Source organism: Geospiza fortis, unplaced genomic scaffold (assembly GCF_000277835.1).
Source record: "Geospiza fortis unplaced genomic scaffold, GeoFor_1.0 scaffold55, whole genome shotgun sequence".
Classification (NCBI taxonomy): domain Eukaryota; kingdom Metazoa; phylum Chordata; class Aves; order Passeriformes; family Thraupidae; genus Geospiza; species Geospiza fortis.
In genome coordinates this window covers 810,593-831,327 of record NW_005054308.1, presented here as the reverse complement: position 1 = coordinate 831,327, position 20,735 = coordinate 810,593, and the positions used below count along the sequence as shown (strand labels likewise).

The window sequence follows — 20,735 nt, the reverse complement described above, 5'->3', positions numbered from 1 at the left end:
TGGAATGGAATTGTTATGTTTCCTTAATAACTATCAGCATGAAATTTCAATGCCTATCATCCCAGCATTCACCCAATGAATGTGTTTTAAATGCTTAACTTGCTCAATTCGTTCTAATTATATGTATGTATATATACATGTACAGCTACTATATAAAATTCAGAACATGTTGAACCTTCTTGTTGGTGAACATTAGTAGGTGGTGAGCTCCAAATATTCAAATAATTGGAGAGTCTTATAGAGATTCTCCCAATCTACAAAAAACCTAGGTTTTGCCTTTTTCCTGTGTATACATATTCTTTTTTCTCAACATGAACCACCCCTTTTAAAATCCTGCATTTCCAATTGATTCAGTTCATTTCACGTGCAATGCACAAATTGCCTTCAGATATCAAGCAGCTACATAAACTATAAACAAAAACTCAAAATACCGTCAATTACCTTCCTGGATGTTTCATTTAACCTGCCATGTTTATTCAGTTTAGCTTTGAAGCTGATTTCCCATAGCTGTTAACTTTAGATTGGTTTGTGCTGCTTTCCTCTAAAGGGTATGATGCAACTGCTTTTAATAAGCTCAAGGTAATCTTGCCACTAGAACACCTCAGCAATTTCCCATGTACCCCCACTAGAACCATCATGCACATGTTGACTATCATTCCCAACTGGTATGGTGATAATAACAAAGTTTTTTCCTCTACCATCTTTTTCTTGTTTTGCTACTCCCCCTTAGGCACCTACTATTGACATCCGCCCCCGATCAGCTACAATTCAAATGAACAATGCTACACACCTCCAAGAAAGGGATGAGGAGTATGGGTATGAGTGTCTTGATGGCAAGGACTGTGCCAGTTTTTTTTGCTGCTTTGAGGATTGTCGGACGGGGGCGTGGCGGCACGGCAGAATACACATCCGCATCGCCAAAATGGACTCCTACGCCCGCATCTTCTTCCCAACTGCCTTCTGCTTGTTCAACCTGGTCTATTGGGTATCATATCTGTACCTTTAAAAGCAGTAGGAAATCAGTGATATGAGCCTTACTCACTGAATTTCTTAGAGAGATGGTTTCCTAAATCCACTTGAAGTATTTATGATGCGCTTTATAGTGATCTGAATTCTTTAGTGCCATAATCCCGTAAATATCAGTCATATCATTCGTCCAAAAATTACCATCAGGTTATTGTGAATTACATGTCCATTCCACATGCCAAAATAATTTAAAAATAAAATCATGTCAATAGGTAATATACACCTATACCTGCTGGAATAGAGAGAAACAGGGCAGGCAGGACAAGGGGAGCAGAGCAACATCACTTAAGAGTTGATACTGTGGTTCCAAACAGAAGTGAGAGAGAGGAGAATTCCCAGGTAAAGTGTTGTACAGTTTGTTAACATTGGCTATAATTATGCTATAGCTTTATTCTCTGTGGGCTTTTCTTTTTGGAAGAGTCATCTCTCACTTTGAATAGGTATTATTAAGCTAGGAAAATTAACTTCTACTCCCACCAAGATGAAAACAGACCTTTCCCTTTGCCATCCCTTTAAGAGCACATGTACAATGCTGTAAATATTTCAATACCTTATAGTACATAAAGCCTAGTGCATGCATCTTTTGGGGGCCAAAATAAATGAAAAAAGGTACTATAAAGTTTTGTCTTTTATTTTGTGTCTCTGGATGTGCTATTGTAATTGAAATGTGGACAAACCTAATTTTCTTTTTTCTTGAAAAATTGCCCCTCTCCCGCATGCATGGAAGATCCAAGCAGACAGCACTGTCATGCAAGATATTAGAGAAGCCTTAAGGATTCAACTAAATAACATTTAGACAAATCTGTTTGGCCAATATAATAGCTGATAAAGTGTAATGTATGTGTCCTCTGCAGTTGTAGCCTTCATTTCCCATTGTTAATGTTGCTATATTTCAACTGAATCTCCAGTAATTATACATTGCAAGATCAGCTTCCAAATTTAATCCACGTGCTTCTATTGTTCTTTTCCCATGTGGAGCGCCACTTTTTTCCTTACTCAAGTGTTTGTGGGGTCTTTTATTCTTTAATTCAGTACAGGAAATAGCTTTTATTCTAGATGTTATTTTTACATAAGATCTTCAAGTTAATTTTGAAACATTAGTCCTTCTATTGTATATACACACACAATCCTCTGCCCATTCATGTCCTTGATCAGCAATAGTTGTTGTCAGTGCTGCTTTCACTCAGTGAGTACCTTTACTAAAACAAACCTTTGCCATGGCTAGCACAGAATTTATAGATAGCCTCGAAAACAAAAGGGAACAGAAGGTGTCTCGGCTACTAAATCACATGTATGCAGTTATGTATGTATTTAAATCCTTCAACCCATCTGGGTGAATCCTGAAAACCACTGGTTTTCAGAACCTGTATGATGCTCAATTATGCAACCTTAAGCACATGTAAATATGACTGATGGTTTGTTTTTTTTTTTTAATTTGTCAAAGATGCAAAATACCACCTCCAGAAAAGTGGGCTTGCAGCTTGAAAAGGGAGACCTATAGCTTATCACTACAGAATTATTATTAATTGAAACGGAGGAAAAGGAAAGTTTTCCAAAGTCTGTATAGTTTTGGAAATAACGATGTATAAAAAAGGAATATCTCTTGATCATCAATTGCTCCTAGTCCAATGTATTTGAAAACATTTTAATAAAGGAATTGCACACACCTGTGGACTTTTTCAATAAAACTACTGCACTCAACTCCAGTTTTTCTGTGATGAGTTTGTTAAAAGCATGCTTTGAGAACTAGACTGCTTCATCAGTGGGATTCATCAGCTGCCTAAATATAAGTGATTATAATCCATATAACCCTCTGCATTGTCTCATTTTGCAGTCAAATGGCTCACACATAACTTTAAAGAATGGAGACTAGCTCTTTTGAAGGTTATCTTATTCTAATTAAAAAAAATAATAAAAATCACAGAATTGGAAGTACTCCAAAGAAAAATAACTTTTCTTTACCTACTTAGAGAGTTTCCACTATCTGAATGAGTGTCAATCACCTTTCACACAGGAAGGTGTTTCAACTGGTACCAGACTGATCTCTAATTTTTTTTCCCAGTAGTCAGTGATTTAAGAACTTTATTTTCTTGTAATTAATAAGAGTGACTAATGCTATACATTTAAAAATTTAATTTTTCCGTGCTTCCATATAGGTTTTACAGATAATCACTATGAAACAAACCAGCCCTTTAATGCCCTCAGTCCAAGTGCATTTTGGTTAACATACATAGAATTATTTTTTGTCATGATCTGTGGAATTAATGTGACTCTTAGCACTTTACCCTAGTTCATCCTAATTCACAGGTTAGCTGTGCCTAAGAAAACCTGCAGTACTGATGAATCAGATGCAATAATGAGGAACAAATGTTCCAATCCCTCACTTGGGCAAGTTTGGCTTCTCCTTCCATCAAGGGAGGAGTTAAGAATTGATATATCCCCACCTCAATAATGCAAGCCACACAAACTGGAAAAGTGTGCCACATCTGCCCTAAGGAGGTGAACAAACTTTTCTCACTGTGTATCATGACACAAAGCAAAGGAAATGAGACCCTAATCAGTAAAAAATCTCCCTCCTGCCACACTTGCTGAGGGGATTTGTCATTTCCTTCTGGGGAAAATGGAGGAAATTCAAAATGATTGCTCATGAAGAAACACACAATTCCCAGCAAGAAACTGACATCAAAGTGCAATCTAAGTGTTCCTCTAATAGGGATTATTTACCTATTCAGTACAGAAAAAAACCTTTGTGTTGTAAAGCCAGATTGCCACCACAGTACACAAAACATTGGGGGTGATAAGTGTTATTATTCAGAAGAAAACTGCCAAGAAACCTATGTTGACAGACATGTTCATGTATACATATCAGAGAAAACATTATGCTAATATGTACATTATACATACTAACTCTCCCAGTTGCATTCCAGGGAACAAACTCACTCCTGATGCATCAAGCTTGCTGAAATGTTTTCAAGCTCATCACATTGCAAATAAATATTACTGCTCTGGGATGTGTCTGAGGGTGTTCAGAGTGGCATTGAAGTTTTGTGAAGTATACCCTAGTGGCACAATTATTTACTTGCTATTTACACTGCAGGAGGATGTAATATCCTGACTGAGACAAGACACTGTTGTCCCAGGGATTATACCAAAACAGGAAACCTTCAAAGGATTTATAAATCTTTATACATTCATAACATTTACAAACCAAGATTGTAAATAAAGAGTTGGTATTCAGGGAGATCACATAACTCAACAATAGTTCTATTTTTTATGTCAGCCAACCCCAAAAAAAAACATTTTACCAAGCAAGTATGGAATTATTCTAGCCTCTTTTAGCATAAAAAATGCTAAAGATACACACACACTCTAAAAAGGGGGAAAATAATCAAGGAGTCTATTTAAGAACTCCACTCTACCTCATTTCTACCTCATTTTCCCACAGTTACATAAGTCTATAAGAGGGTTGCACTGGCCTAATAACAACGTGTCAGTTTCAAAGACGCAGCTGTTACAACAATTATTGGAGATCCAAATATTTAGACCTCCTGCCACCTGTGCCCCCAAAGCCCTTCAGTACTAAAACATGTAGAAAAAGAAAAAAGCATACTTATTAAATAATTAGGCAAATGAATAATGTCAGAGAAGGAACATTCTCTGTTAACTGCAGAAATTTTAGTGGATAGCGTTGTTTAATACAGAACAAAAAAATGATTTGGATTATCTGCCTTACCACCAAAACTGGGTTTTGTAGGACCATGGCAGAGATGAGCTGAAAAAAGGATTGGAAAACAATAAGCAATGACTTGTCCAGGTTTGCTGAAGACTTTATCATGCTTCAGACAAAAGACAGGACAATGTGAAAAAAAGAATTTTTATGAGAATTTGGTAGTTAAGGAGAGAAACTGAAGCTTGGATAAGACACAGAGGCTGAAGTCAATATTAAGATGACCTGCTCTATCCAGGCTGCAGCTGAGAACTGAATTAGACAAGTAAGCAAAAGAATTTGTACATTAATGGACTAAACTGGGAGCCCAGAACAACAGGCTAAGAAGGCAAACTAGAGGCAAAATTATCTACAGAAATAATTTCCAAGGCTAAAATAATGAAGGTTGCAGTTCTCTGAACTTTTAATAGAGTACCTTTGGGATTCAGGCTTCCTCTACATGCATGAAGGACCATATTTAGTGTAGCCATAGTAGAAAGGTAGTTTTATTTGGAAATTATTCACTACAAGATGAGGTCTTCATGAAAAATGAAGTCTGTCCATGGGCTTCTGCAGTTGAGCACTGAAACCTGTTCTTTTAAACTGAGGGAGCATCCAAGGCAGAACCCAGTAGTAAGAGTGAACAAAAGAAATAAAATATGAAGAATCCATTTAAATGCAACCTAATTACAGCCCAGGGGACAAAATAACATTTTAAAAAGCAAGTGTTGTCTTTCAAACAAAATTTCAGTCACTGTGCTGAGAATTTAATTAAATCTTATGAAAAGCTTCACAGATAAATCAGTTTATTATACCCATGAGAGATCTATTGTTCCATTTATAAAAATTAAGAGCCAGTGCACTTCCCCTCCTTATTTAGGGGGATTCTGTAGATGAAAAGATTTAGACTTCCTACTGACGCATTATTGTGGGGCTTTTTTTTAAAGACAAGATTTACAATGAAAAACATACCCATTCAATATGTAAAAGAAAGCTCATGACCTTTAAAAGATCTTGAATAACAGACATGAACTAAAAGCTTGCTTACAAGTCAGCAAACACATTTGTATAATTCATTCCATAATGTCAATTTACTTTACAGAAATATAGTAAAAATGTAGTCTTCCTTGTGGGAAAAATACTCAGATTACAGGATGTTAGACTGGACAAGATATTCTCATTTGGATTCACATAAAATTCATATTGATTACTAAAATGAGAAGGGGGAAAACAAGAAAATATTAATGTAGCTTTAATTCAGCCAATATGAAAACATTAGAAATATTGATCTTTCCACCAGAAACATGTTTTTTAATACAGGTATATTGAAACCTATATCTGATGAGATTTAATCTGCCATTACTCTCGTTAGAATTTTCAAGTATATGCTATAAGCCTAACTAAATATTCAGTTATTTTGCCATGAGAAGCCTCATCCTGATTTACTCATAGAAAGAAAAGGAACAAAACCCAAACCCCCACAAAAACGCCACCAACCTTCCCCAAAAAGGCTCCAAGACTGCTCATTTCATTCCTAAAATGAGACACAAGCACAGAGACATCCACACAGATAATATATTTACAAGATGTCTATAAAAATAGCAAATCAAGCTATGAATGCTTGAAAGTCAGACAGACCTGCTAGAGAGGATTTAGCATAGCTGGATACTTTGCTATATTAAAGAACAAAAACCTCCATGTTAATTTACCATGCTTTTACTGAGATTAAAAAAAAAAGTCTCCATGTTTGTATTGACAAAACAATGCATATCCATCAACTCCGAATTCATTTCAATGCTTCCCTTAGGACTAGAAGGGAAAGACTAGACAGTCTTAGTACTTCTACAATCTCACAAAACTATTCCAATTTCAAAAGATTTTCTGCTTCTCATTCTTCTACTTCTATCACGATTCCTTAATCTGCTACCACAATGAGATTTCTTACAGAAGAGAGCACTTTCCTTGTGCTCTTTCCAGGTCCTTTGCCCTCAGTTACATTCCCCTGAATTTGATGGCTTCCTACTGATTTAGCAGTGCTGCTTCTTTCTTGCACAAATGCTTCTGTCCCAAAAATCACCACCACACAGTTTCACCTAAATTGGTGATTCCATTTCAACCCTGAAAAATTATTGCAGTTTGAAAACTATTACTTCTAAAGAAGCTATAAGTGGAATAATAAAGTTAATGGACTTTATATCAGGAAACAAAGAAGTGGTGAGAAAGACCAATTACTAACTTTGAGCTCACCTTTATTTCACTTGCTTTAAGGACACCTGATGTCAGCTCATGTTAAGGCCCATCCCTCTATGCTGAATTTTCAGAGTGCCCAGACTGGCACAATCTCCAGACCCTGACAACTTCCAGGTGTGGCATAACTCACCCAAACCATACCCTCCCCATACAGGAGCTATTCTGCTGCTCTCAAACACCTGAGGATGCTGCCTACAGCTGCTGAAGATGAGTATTTCTGGAAAGCCCAGACAATGGCCATGCCAAAACAGATGTCATTATTTCTTTCAAACCTCAGGTAACTCTTCCCTACATTTTTGGCTGGTTTCAGTAGCTTTGCCAGTTTCTTAGGGGTCTTCAGCGGTTCTGTTGGATAATTACACAGTGGCCAATCTACTCTGGATGGCCCTTGGGAGATTCTCAGCATCAAAGAATCACAGATGAGACTATACAGGCATGACAGAAGTTGGTTTACTATATGTTATGTTTGAATGAAGATAATACATTTGTTCTTGAGCTCAAATATTCGGCATAGAGAAGAAATAAGTCTAAAAAATGAAAATACTCCACAAAATTAAACTGCAGCAAAACCCACTTAAGAAACAGTCATGTAGTTATAAAAGGGGTTTTCCCCCCATTTATTTCTACAGTTTGTTTTGCAAATATACCACAGCAAAAAGAAAAAAAAAACCACACAACCAAAATTTATGAAAACAAAGTACAAATAATTTTAAGCCAATCTCTAATTGTGATTTGTTAAAATCATTTGTTTACTTCTAAATTTACTGTTGAAACATCCATAATCAGGCTTTGTTACAAAGGGGAATAAGCACCAGAGAAAGTGACTTTGTTCTGCTTCCCTCCAGGTCCTACAGTGCATTTGCACAGATAGGTCCAAAACAACTCATGGGTGGTGACATGGAGAGAATGTCACATGGAAAACACATTAGGTCAAGCTACAAATCTCTCTAAAATCTGTTAAATATAAAGCAAAATTAGGCTAAAAAAATCACCTTGCAAACTCTTAGTACACTTGAAGGCATTTGTTTCAAACTTCTCTGTCATAACTGATGAGAACTTCCTATATTTGAAGAGTCATCTTATTCTAGTACATTTGTCTGTGCTTTAATAAAATAGCATTTTTAGACACTGGAAACCTTTTCTGTCCTTTGGAGCACTCACTTTCAAGAAGAGGTAGGGCAGTTCTTCCTTCCAGCTGTTGTCAACCTCATACCCAGCACTTGTGTGCAAAGAAACAAATCTGAGTGCCAAGTACATCTGAAAGTAGGACTGAACAGAACCCAAAACATGGATATTTTTTAACCAAAAACATGGCTTTCTTCCAAAACCCTCTAAAGAGCCTTCTCACCTGCCTATGAAGGAATTGGGTGTTCTACAGCCCGTGCAAGCTGGCAGGTCCCACCCCCTGCCTGGGTTATTACTTGAGTACTATTGGCACCTCCTCCCTCATCTCTTCTGATCCTAAACCACTGCACTAACACAAGTCCTGAGTAGCATGAGACAGGACAATGTGGGAAAGGTATTGATTTGAAAGGTTCAGCATCAATGATAAACAGGAAAATTTATTACCTGTTCAGTGTTATTATTTTGTAATAGTTGACCATAAATTAATGTTTCTACATGTAATTTTTAAGAACCATAAGCTTTTTTTGTTCTCTCTACATCACTTCTGATTGTTTCTTTTAGCATTGGTATCAGCATTTCAGATCAAATATTGCCCAAGTGTAAATGATACATCTCTTCCATAATTGCCTAACTCAGAGTTATTGAGAAGTGAACAAAACTACAGGACGCCTGTCTGGTAAAGCAGTGAAGTGGTTGGCTCTGTTCAAAATCTCTGAAATTTGAAAATAATCTGATCCAATTTTTTTTTATCCTCTGTTGGCAATTTTGTCCTTTACAGGGAATTTAAAGATAAAACAGGTAATTTAAGAATAAAATCCATCCCAAATCTGAAATAAGATTTGCTATAGTAATAATTCCTAGGGGATAAGCTGAATAGAAGCTCATTGCATGAACATGCATCTTAGTCTCCAGAGGATGTTTTTCCCACCTGTACAAAGGGGAAGAGACAATAATGCTGAGTTAATGCAGACACACAAGTTTTGATTATGTAAACAGACAAGTTCATATCCCATGTACATCTGAGATAATTGTAAAAATTCTTCAGGGGATTTTGCCAAATAAATGCTAAGTACCCTGTTATTGCTCCTTCTACCTTCCCTCCCACTCTCCTGGCATCCAGGCACAGAAGAAATGAGATCTCAGTGCTCTTGAATTCGTACATGGTGAAAAGGAAAAGTACAAGGGGAGAAGATGCTCCTGTTCAAAGATGCCCTTATTTTATCCTGTCATCCAAAAAACTCCTTAGAACTGAAAACTAGTATTTGGGAGGAAGTTTTTTTTTTTTTAAATACTCTAAATTAACTTTGCAATAAACTTTTCTAGGTAAAGAAAGAGACAAGTATTAGCAGCTGATTTTCTGTTCTCTATTTGTCTTTCTAAACATCTTAGAAAAATTCAGACCATAGTAATTGCATAAATTAATGTTGGTAGACTAAAAACATCATGACCATTCCTGGAAGAAGTACTACCAGATCCCTACATCATTCTGATTACTAGCACAATTAAAGAATTTTATCCTATCTGAATCATTTATCACAGTTCCAATAAATGGATTGACATTCTGATGTTACCTAGAAAATGTATTCAATGGACATTTTGAAACAGAAAAGGAAAGCACTGCTTTCTCAGGTTTAGTAATAAAATCTTACTAACTTGAAAAGTTTGTTTAATTCATAGGTAGCAGGCAAAAATATAAATCAGAATCCTAATCAAAGCCATTCATGCCACAGTAGAACACAATGCATTTTACTCTAAACAGCAACAGTTTCTGAAGGTGTTCTGCAATTATTGCAAGTTATGAGGAACATGCTTTTCAAAGAGTTAAAATACAAAAGGAGTACTTAAGAAAAAAAAACCAAAATAATTACATAGGAAATGAAAGTGAAAAGAAAGCAGTCAAATGAACTATAACCCTGAAAATATGGTAAAATAACAGAAACCATAAATTAAAAACTCATTAGATACATTTTAAGAATTAACATTCTCAAAGATTGCACTTTGCCACTAATTTGGAATACATTATTATTTAAAAACTAAAACCATTGGAGAGTTATGTCACAACCAGCAATGAATACATCCCCACCTGAAAGTGAAGTTACCATCTGTAATTAGTTCTGTAGATCTGCATTTTTACTTTGTTTCCTCCTTCAGCACAGGACACCAATTTTCTTTTAAAAGCCTTCTTTGCAGAAGTTTTTTTTCCTAGATTTAAATCTCATGTCACCTGTTCTTAGGATATTTAGACAATCAAAATTTAAGGAGAGAAGTTAGATCACAAAAAAAAAAGTAACTTGGCAAGTTACCACTTAGTCATCTATGGGAACTTCAGAATTAATGTCTTCACTTTTTCTCCAGGTCTTATACAGAGAAAAACTGACATTTCATTAGTGTCTGTTGTAAAACTCAGGGAAAATTGCCTTTAAATTGACATGAGATAGAGCTGCTTCCTGTGTCCAAATCTGTAAGGAACCTTCAGTCCCAAACACCCACCTTGTAAGGTGGAGACACCAAAGGGACCAAAGAAATCCCTGCTGGGATCTCCCACACAAGCTCACAACTGCAGAACAATGTTCTAACCTGTGTTAGCAAAAACACCCCCAAAACCGCAGAGCCACCTCTTGGGTGTGACTTGTCACATTTTGTCAGGGATTTTGGTGACTCCCCCCAAGTTCACAGAGATGTATAGGTGGCAACCGAGATCCACAGATTAGCATAAAAAAGATAAATGTAGGAGACAGATACAAGATTCCTCACAAGTTAACGAACATTTTTTCCTCAGGTTGTTGGACAGGTACATACAGAATTTTAAAAAGTCATCATTTCAGTGATACATCATCTCTTTGTAACACTTTTTAATATAAAGTTAAATATGAAGGTGCATAAAGAGACAATAACATTCATTATTCTGTATCTCCCTCATACCTTGAAGATGTCTGCTCTACCACTAAATGGTTAAAGTACCAGCTGGGGATACCATCTTCATAGGTAATCTTCAGTTTAACCACACTACATATTTTACAGTAAATATTGAAAACAAGCAAGTGAACCATTTCATGATATTCATAAATATTACCCAGATATTCTTTGTGAAATATCATTCTGCCTGGAGAGTAGGTGGAGCCTTGCTTTGCATTTTCAATTTGTCTAGCAAACTGCACAAGCCCATTGAGGAGGGAAGCACTCGAATGTCACCTCTAGACAGAAACGGACCCCTTCGTCTCAAGGGATTTTTGGTTTGGGTGGTTTTTGCAGGCTGGGGGAGGACTTATAATAATATACTGCATTACTCCTGTTCTGAATCTCAAATGTCCCTTTACCTCAAGTTAACAGAGCCTACAGCAACCTATAGCCAAGATTCAGGCTCTTTCAGCTTATTTATTAACCTTATGAAAAATTAATCACCTTAGTCCCTTACCAGCAGCAGGCAAATATGATCTCACATGTCAGAACAGAACACTCACGGGCAATGAAAATCCCAGGATTTAGTCTTTCTGTCCCCATATTGATTACCTAATCATTGACTAATAAGGTTACATAAAATTAAGATTTTTCCAGTTTCAAGAAAGCAGAATCCTCCTCTAGGTGATCACCCTTCCATTGTACCTCGTATTAACTCATGCAGGCAATCTTGGAAGAAATTCCATTTGCTACCATAGAAACCAAGGATGTGGACTCTACACCCATCCCTTGAGTTTAATCCATTTAAGACTGAAATACATATTTGGAGGCAATGAGGAACAGAAAATGCATTTCTAAAAGTGGCCTTTGAAGCAGAATAAAAGGAGAAAATGAATGTAAATCTACTGGATGGTTTCTGCATTGCCTAGGACAAAATGACAAAAGACCCAGGGAGAGACTGCAGCAATCCTGGACACCTGCACAGAACTTTCACCTAGAGTGCTCTATAATCTCCATGATCTGCAAGCAAAACCAGGATAAATTGCCTCACACTGCCAAGTAATTATTCCTACCAAGAACTTTTCTGATGATACTGCTGTTGGGAGAAATGGTAAATGCAAGAACCATTTGTTCAAGCCTCTTCTCCATTCTTTCCATTTGATTTTCCATTTTTTCAGTCTTTCAGTTGATTCTTTTCTTCCTTGACCTATTTTATAGACTCTGGGAAAAGTGATAAAACATCTAGAGACACAATGCGTCTGTCTTGTAAATATTAAAATTGTGAGTAAAGGACATCAGACAGCTCTCAGGGAGCCACTTCAGGTTTCTTAATCTGCAATTAAAAAACAACTTCCTAGTTTCACTAATTGGAAAAAACCCCAAATTTTTGCTTACCAAACCATCACAAATTCATTTCTCTTGTTGGTGTAGAAATCTTTGCTTAATTAATACTGTAAGCCTGAAAGACTGAATATGATATGAGGGGTCACACAGCTGCCCAATGTACAAAACAGTTTAAGATAAAACAAGGCATGTTTCACCTCAGGTGAAAAGGAACCTGATTTCATGATGAGATGAACAGCATAAAAGATGAGAAACTCACAACAACTAAATGGGAGCATCAAAATATATGGTCTTTTTGTCAGACAACATGAGTAAAAAGTAATAGCTTCCAATAAGAGTGTTTTAGAATGTTGGTATGCATTTCAAACTCTACTGAAGTTGCACTTGAAATATCCACTGCTGTCTGTGCAGCACCAAAAAGATGAATATTCATTTTTGCTTGTAGTGCAGAGTTAGCAATACACTGAAATACAAACACACCCCCAACACTGAAATTTGCTGAATGTTTGTACTATGCAAATTTCATATTGCTAATAGATGCATTGTTTGGTACATTGAATTTCTCTGATATTTGTTCCTTCTTCAACATCAGGTAGGTGTATGGAGACACACTGAACACACTGTTAGTCTGACTTCCCACAGGGATTAGGCACATGCATAACTGCATCCCTGAAATGGAGGCCTAAATTTCACATTAGAGCCAAGTTTAGAGTTCCACTGCAAAAGGCAACATTTTTGATACTATGACATCTAAATAGACAGAGAACTGCTATCCTTACAGAGAAAAGGAAAAAAAAAAATCTATGGGCAATGTGAATTCTAAACTGACACCTGTACAAAGTTTATATCAAAAGATGTAAACTGAACTAGAATCCTTTGACACCCAATCTACGCCTTAATCACAAATCTGTCCTTTCTGTGCCATAAAATGGAAAATCTCCCTACCTGCCTGTCAGCCAGTGACAGCATTATAAAAGGATTAAAGATGAAAGGTTTACAGAGTTTTTAAACTGCAGATCTTCGAGATTCTTTGCTTTCTCTCTCATAAAGATTTTATATTTGTACTCACTTTGTATTTCAGTTTTCCTAATCTAAAATGAAAGTAATTGAGACTGAAATGTATGTTTTGCTCTTTATGCACTGAAAACACAGCAAAGCAAGCTGTCACTGAAAATACAACTGTGAACAACAACAAACTGCTCAGAGCAAAGAGAAGGTGAAAAGGATCCTTGCATAAGAAATAATTAAAAAGAGCAAAACCAGTACGCAACCAAGCAAGCAAAGCAGCCTATTATGCAAACACAGAAGTATTCAGTTTAATTAAAAACATGTGAAAAATCTCACTATCCCTCACAGCGGATCAGCAAATATTTTCTGCAAATGCTCCTGAATAAATGAGTTGTTTATAACAAATTCTGCAGCCCTCGTAATTTTCCCTGGGACTACTCGTAGAATAAAGAATGACACAGTGCAAGTCCTACAGTTATTCACAATTATGTCAACTGGGCAAGTTCATTTGCCTTTTTTTAAAGATACACAGAGAACTCTAACAATTTTTGCAGGAGGGGAAAAGAGGGGTTCTATTGTGGATAAAAGTACATTAGGACTCCATTTTCTGAATGTGCAAATCTGGAGAGGAAGTATCTTAATGGCAATGTGATACAGAGCCTTGCACCCCAACTGATGCACCCACAAACTGTGAGCATCTTCCATATCTTAGACCCCACCAGAGCTCTGTCACAGTGCATGGAAACCCAAACATCCCTGCTGGCAGCAGTACCAGCCCTGACCTAGTGCAGTGCAGCCCTGCATCCTCCCCAGGCCAGAACAGAACCACAACGGTGTCTCACTAACACTGGAAAACACATCAGGTTATATCATACATGCACCAGGCCAAATCCCTGACCTGTTTTCTTCTCAAAATCACTTTGAAGCTTGGAAGATGCAGCAGGACATTGGCACTTGTGTGCTGTGGCCACACAATAAAAAAGGTGAACTTTTGCAATCCAACATTTTCTGTCTACAGTGAATTTAATTACTTGGTTCCCAAGCTGTGGGTCTTGTAGGTTGTTTCTTCACTTCAAAAGAAAACTCCAGGGGTGATGAGATGCAAGACCGTTTTGATTCTACTGCATCCCATGGTTATATTTACTTAATAAACCATAGCTGTTTATATTTACTTAATAAACCATTGCCTGAGATTGCTTGGAACACTCCCTCGTGTTTCTTCCACAGGAATTTGGAAACGTGTTTGGTGTCCACCTGTTTGGGGTGACAAACTCCTGTAACCAGGACAAAACCTTGTTAACCATCACTGTCTCAAATACCACTTCCCTTTCTTTAGGAATTCAAAGGATAATTTTGAAAGTGACACTTCTAAAGACCCCAAGATCACACTAGTTTTGTTTTACATCATTCTCTCTTATTGCACTTCTGCAGCTCCCTGAAGTTCTGACATCAGTTTCTAGGACTTCATTATCAATCCCCAAACTGTAATTCTTCCCTAGTCTTCCTGCCCTAATAGCTGTTCGTAAATTTAAGAACAAAAGGTGTAAAGCTGTGGGGACTCTAAAAGTTGTGGAACAAAATATTCTTCATTTTTAATATGTAATTTTTAAAGAACGAGAACAACAAATAAACCCATTTTCTAAAAGCCAAGAGGTAATATTTTCCAACTTTTGTGATGAAGTAATTTGTCCAAATTCCAAAAAAGAATTTTTTTCCTTATGATTCAGTCTGAAATTGTGCAACTTATATTGATAGCCAAATATAACATATACATCAATATTGGCTCTGCCTCTGAAGTAATTAGGCTAGGTTCTTTTATGCAATGTGTAACTTCAGACTTCCAGTAAGTGTGACTATTAAACATTTTGTATACGCATTTTGTCTGTTCTAAAGCACTACAACACTAATAAAAATCCCTAAATCTAAAAGTACATTTTGATTTTCCTCTGAAGAAAAACTTATAATGTTTCATTTTAAAACTGTTGATTTTTTTTTCCTCTTTATTTTTAGTTTCCTTAAGACAGAAAAATGGGACAATTTTTTTCAAAAGAAAGAAAAGGATCTCAAATTTATTCATGAATTAATTTACCAAAAGCATCTGATCTCACTTGTGGGCTTTCTGTAATCCATTCTGCTCCTAGAGTCTCCCAATTATTAATTAATTGGGAAAAAATAGAATATCAGACTGATTTAGAGTGGAGAAGTTCAAGACATGGATCTACTGAGAATTCATAATTCATAGCTTGATAGCAGCAGCATTGACTACATTAAGATCATAAGATTATTCAAGAATTACACTCATCAATGGGGAAAAGTTTGTCCTGGGAAAATCTGTTTTCTGGCTCTCTCTGCAGATTTCTTGTTCCCACTGCAGGGACTTTTCAGGTGTTTATGAAACAGCTGCTGGCCTGGGAATAGCCAGTTTGGTCTTCTGTGTCATATTATGAAATTAACATAAGAAAACAGTGTCATATTATGAAACTAAATGCAATTGAATACAAATCTATTATTATTTTCTTCTCCATTTTCAAGCCAAAAATTATATTTAAAAAAGTTTTAACCACGTACTCTCCTTGATTCACACTCCAGACAGTGGTTTTGCTGACAGAAAATGCATTTGTAGTATTACCTCTGCCTGACCAAAGTTGCCTCATGCAGTGGGAATATTTCAAAGTCAAAGGTTATTTTTCACTGGAAAATTGAAAAAAAATAGGTCTAGCTGAATTGCAGAGTCTGACTCCTGAATGTCTGAAAGATAATGCAGGGAGATACTTGGTAAGTGCTGCTGCAGGCAGCAGCTTTATTGGGATTCGCAGTGAGACTAAACCAGCACCATCATTAGAAAAGTAAGGACTCCAAAGCATACAATATCTAATTAACATTTCACTCCAAATGGCTGATCTTCCACACCAGGGTTCACGTAAGCTGCTCCTGTAGAAATTGGCATTGCCACCACCTGCTCTGTGGATGAACAGCAAACTTCACAGTTCTCACCTTTGGGGAGCAAGGAGTTCAGACACTTGCAGAAAAGTGGTTTTCAGAAAGCTTTACTCTGGCTGTAATCCAGGAAAATGGCCCTTTGTAATTAACTGTGCATGAATCCATTAGAGAGGGACTGAAAATCAGTTCCTCTCTAATGTTCCAGGCTGTCAGTGACCTGGAAAAGGCAGGAGAGCATTGACAGCTCTACTGGTCCTGCCTGGACCTCACACTGCAAACAGACCACAGCCAGAGAGATCAGTCACAGCAGGGCTCTTCAGAGGCAAAACTGAAATTCTTTTCACAACTAAAAGACCAAGACAGCAATGTTAAAGTTACCTAATTTTGTCTTCAATTTTCTCATAGCTTCTGTGCACCACAGCTTCTATTGCCTTCAGATTTAAAATTCAGGTCATTAGATGTGATCAAAACCAGTTTTGGGCCAAGTGCCCAGTACCAGTTAGGTATTAAGTATTACTGAAGCAGGACAGAAGAAAGGGAACTGCTGGGGAAATTTTGACTAATAAACACTGCCAAATAAACCCAAAAGATCTCTGGAAAGCTGCTTAAAATACTTCTAAAGTGTAATGGATATGGCTGAAAAACAATTGTATTAAAAGAATTGGGTGTGATTTTGCAGGGAAAAGAAAAGAAGAAATAAGGATATTTAATGAAAAGAGTTTTTAAATGTCAGAAGTTGGGATTCAAATTGAATTCCCTAAACTAAGTACAATGCCCTTAAACTTCACCACAAACAAACAAAACACTACACACTGCTGACAAAAAAGGGCTTGTAGATCTAAATGGAAGCTGAAAAAAAATATACTGTACTAGCAAAGAGAATTTTCCTGTTTGCTTCTCGACAGTCAGAACAACTGCAAAAAAACATAGCAAGTCAATTTTCTTAGTTGTTTTCCAAATTCTCCAGAGCTAGCACAAACAAATGAAACAGATTTAAAACCAGGTCATGCGGAGTACACAATTTCAAAAGCTTGACTTGGAGGAGGGAGGCATCTTTAGATGTCTTCCTCATTGCACTGCTATAGTTGGAGTACTTTAAATTCAAGCATTGCTACTTATTTCTGCTTCCATAGACAAAAATGCTTGACATTACTCCAAAATTACACTAAATTCAACTCAACCAAACATCTTTTTGTTAGTGATTACTTACTAGAGCTACCTTGTCAAAAAGTACAGTTTGCTGCACTAGACCTCTTTCTACTTGTTTCCTTGCCCACTTATATCTGCTCTGAATTAAGTTTCCTGAGAAAACAAATAAGAAAAAACATGCCACTCTTCCAAATCCAACCCTTCATCCTTTATTATTTTTCTGACTCATGAAAAGATTTTATTCTCTTGAAGGTGACAAAAAACACAACCCAATCTAATTCTCAAAAGGTATTTTTTAGAGAGTCATTCAAAGCAGAAATAAATGAAGTGGCAGCTGTGTAGGAGGAACGGTTGACAGAAAATATCTGAATGTTGACTGAAACCCCTCTAAGTGAAGCATTCAGTGAAGTGATACCTTAGAAAGAATTCCAGGAAGAGGTGCCCATTCTCAAACATTTTGTTCAACATTATCCTATGGCAAAGTCCTAAGGGACTTTCATTCCCTTCTATGTTTGCCAGGTTCTTGTTCCTCTGTGTGCCCAGACCTATTTTTCAAACCCCTTGTCAGGGATTTAGGTCCTTTGATGTGCCTGGCTTGTTTTCAGTCCAGCCAACTCCTCAGAAAGGCGTTTTCCCAAGCTGTTACACTTCATTACCGTAAGGGAAAGCTCTGTGTCAGGCTCTCACACTTCTCCCACCTCAAGCCAAGGTGACCGCAGCTGGTTCAGGGTATGGGCAGACAGAGTCAGCTGCCAGCTGCAGAGCAGCTGTGTTTGCCCTGAAATGCACCCACTGACAGCACACAGAGCAGGAAGAAAGCCCAAGCATCTTTTTTTTTTTTCCATTTCCTCATACACATTGCTATGCCTTTCATAGATAGAGGGTGCTGGGGAATGCTATTTGTCTCTTTTCAAACCATCTACATCTTTATACAATATAGAACCTGCTCAATGGCAGCATTTGAAAACTTTGAACAAACTCATTTCCATAACACTTTTTGTAAAGTTACGGCTTGATATTGATACTTCTACTGACAGTACCAAGCCTCTGTTAAACTTCAATAGAAATATGCTTCTGTTCACAAAAGAAAAAGCATTTCATTGTTTAGATTAAGCACAAAGCAGAGCAAAGTAGAAAACGTTCCAGTGTCTTTCCTCTCATTCAGGCTGACCAAAACAAAGCCAACAATGGATAAATCAACATTAGAGCCACAATAAATTAAAGTTGGGGAAGAAGGTATTCCTTTTTCTCCTGCCTCAAAGCAGGTTCAGACCTGCCTAGCTACATATTCCCACAAATTTTTTTTTCTAATTTTTTCTAAAGACTGGCAGCAATGCAGCATCTGCATCCATTGATGCAGAGCTGTTTTGAACTACACAGTCTGTTACTTTTTCCTCTTTTCATTCTCAGGCTGCCTGTGGTTCCCCTTATCAATTGAAAAGTTCAATCCTATCCCTTAACAGACAATTCAGAATCCATGAATATCATTTGGAGTGGTTATAACAAGAGTTTCATGTTCAAAATATGTATGAGGTGTTAATAAACTAAGTAATGCAATGTAATTTTTAAAATTTCTGATTAGGTGATTCATATAAATAACCAATACTGCTTCAAGTGAGAGCATTCTCTTTGTTGCAAATTACATTTCAATTGCAAATGTATTTCTGTGGATTTTTGGGTTAGCCCTTTAATCTAACAAGAACACAGTAAATAAGTTTCTTACCTTGAATATTAGAAAAAAGTTAACAGGAAAAAAAGAACCAACATGTAATAATTCAAAAGATGAGAAAATATTTCTGGGTTTCTCTTTCAAGGTAAGTTTTCAGTTGTTCTTAAGAATTTTCAAGGTAAGTTTTCAGTTGTTCTTATTCAAGAACACAAAATGGTTACAATCCAATAATTTGTTGCTTAATATTTATTTAGCTTACTGACAGGTCTAGGGTGGCTTACTCAGTTCTTCCTTCCCACCTCTGCTCTGCTGCCTTCAGTTTATTGAATAAAAACAAGTTTTCCAGTCCTTCTTCATCTCCAAATATTGCACTACAATGGAGGTTCCTAACACGGGTATTTGAAGAATTTGAGGAAATTACTTCATGAGGGCCTAGATAAAAATATAATTCTTTTCTATAAAAAATTGTAATGAAATGAAGTAAAACAAAATTAGGTATTTATAACATACAACACTGTCACTGGAATAAACCCAAGTAGAAAAAAAGAAAAACCCACAAAAATATAGGAGCTTCCTGGAAAGTTGCTAACTTTTCTGCTAGTGTAATTATTCCAGTTAAGAACATATTTTTATTTTTTCCTAATTGAGATAATAACAGCAGTATAATCCCTAATTCCAGATGGAGTTGCATTATTATAACATGCAATATGGTTTATTCCCATTTTCCTGTTTTTCGTAGCTGCTGGATTTTGTTCTTTTGCTGTAGTGAAAGAGCTTCTCACCAGAACAACTGACTTATGTGTGTTTTCTTGCCTTTGGATGCTCACAGATCTGATTTCTAGCTTAGCTTGCAGAAGCACCATGGTGTTACTCCTAAATAACATCTCTTATTTCTCCTATCTAGATATGCCAGTAAAAGATTCCAATGTCTCTCAGAACCCTCTTTAGGATGCAGTTTGGGGTTTTGTTTTCTGGTTGTTTTAACCTATTTCCACTTGAGCTCCAGCTGTACAGCTGCCCCACAGACTCTTACTGCACATCATTGTGTCCTATTTATTCTCTTCACTTGACTGCTTTCCTTATGCTCTATAGTTTATGACTCAGCTCAAGTTTTGAAAACGAGGAAGAAATGAGTCTCTGTGTATGCTTGGGAATAATCTTCAGTGCTGTGATATGAAAATTCTGGACTTTGCCACTGTTCCTGATACCCATTATGAAAATAAAGCAGGAAACTTCTTCACTCACCAAATATTTACTCTGATGTGAAGTTGCTAAGTTTCTAATTCCCTTCATACACAGGAGGGTCCTGGTAGAGCAGCATTAGCATAAACCTTACAAGACCATAAAATTATCAAATAATATTTTATAACAACAATAAAGTATCTGGCATGTCTAGATATTATCTTCATAAAATGCATGTTCTCTGGAACTGTTTTACAGTTAAATAGATTCATTCTGGTATTAAGGACTTACAGGAAAAACTGCCCTAAATAATGTCTACAGGATCCAAAACACAAGCTTTAGCTACGAGATATGGAATGCAAAAATTAAGATACAAAAATATTTTTCTATAAATTTTTTCTGATATTTTGATCAGATCACACCATAATACTCTGGTGT

The 20,735-nt window shown here is 36.6% G+C and overlaps 1 protein-coding gene across 1 annotated transcript in view; it reads left to right on the top strand.

The window, feature by feature from the left end:
• Window positions 1-2,727, top strand: part of GABRG2 (gamma-aminobutyric acid type A receptor gamma2 subunit) — a 48,529-nt gene extending 45,802 nt beyond the window's left edge. The window contains exon 10 of the mRNA XM_014312141.1: window positions 731-2,727. Coding sequence (XP_014167616.1) covers window positions 731-1,006 — 276 coding nt within the window. The 3' untranslated portion in view covers window positions 1,007-2,727. The remainder of the gene's footprint in view (window positions 1-730) is intronic.
• The last annotated feature ends 18,008 nt before the right edge of the window (window positions 2,728-20,735 follow it).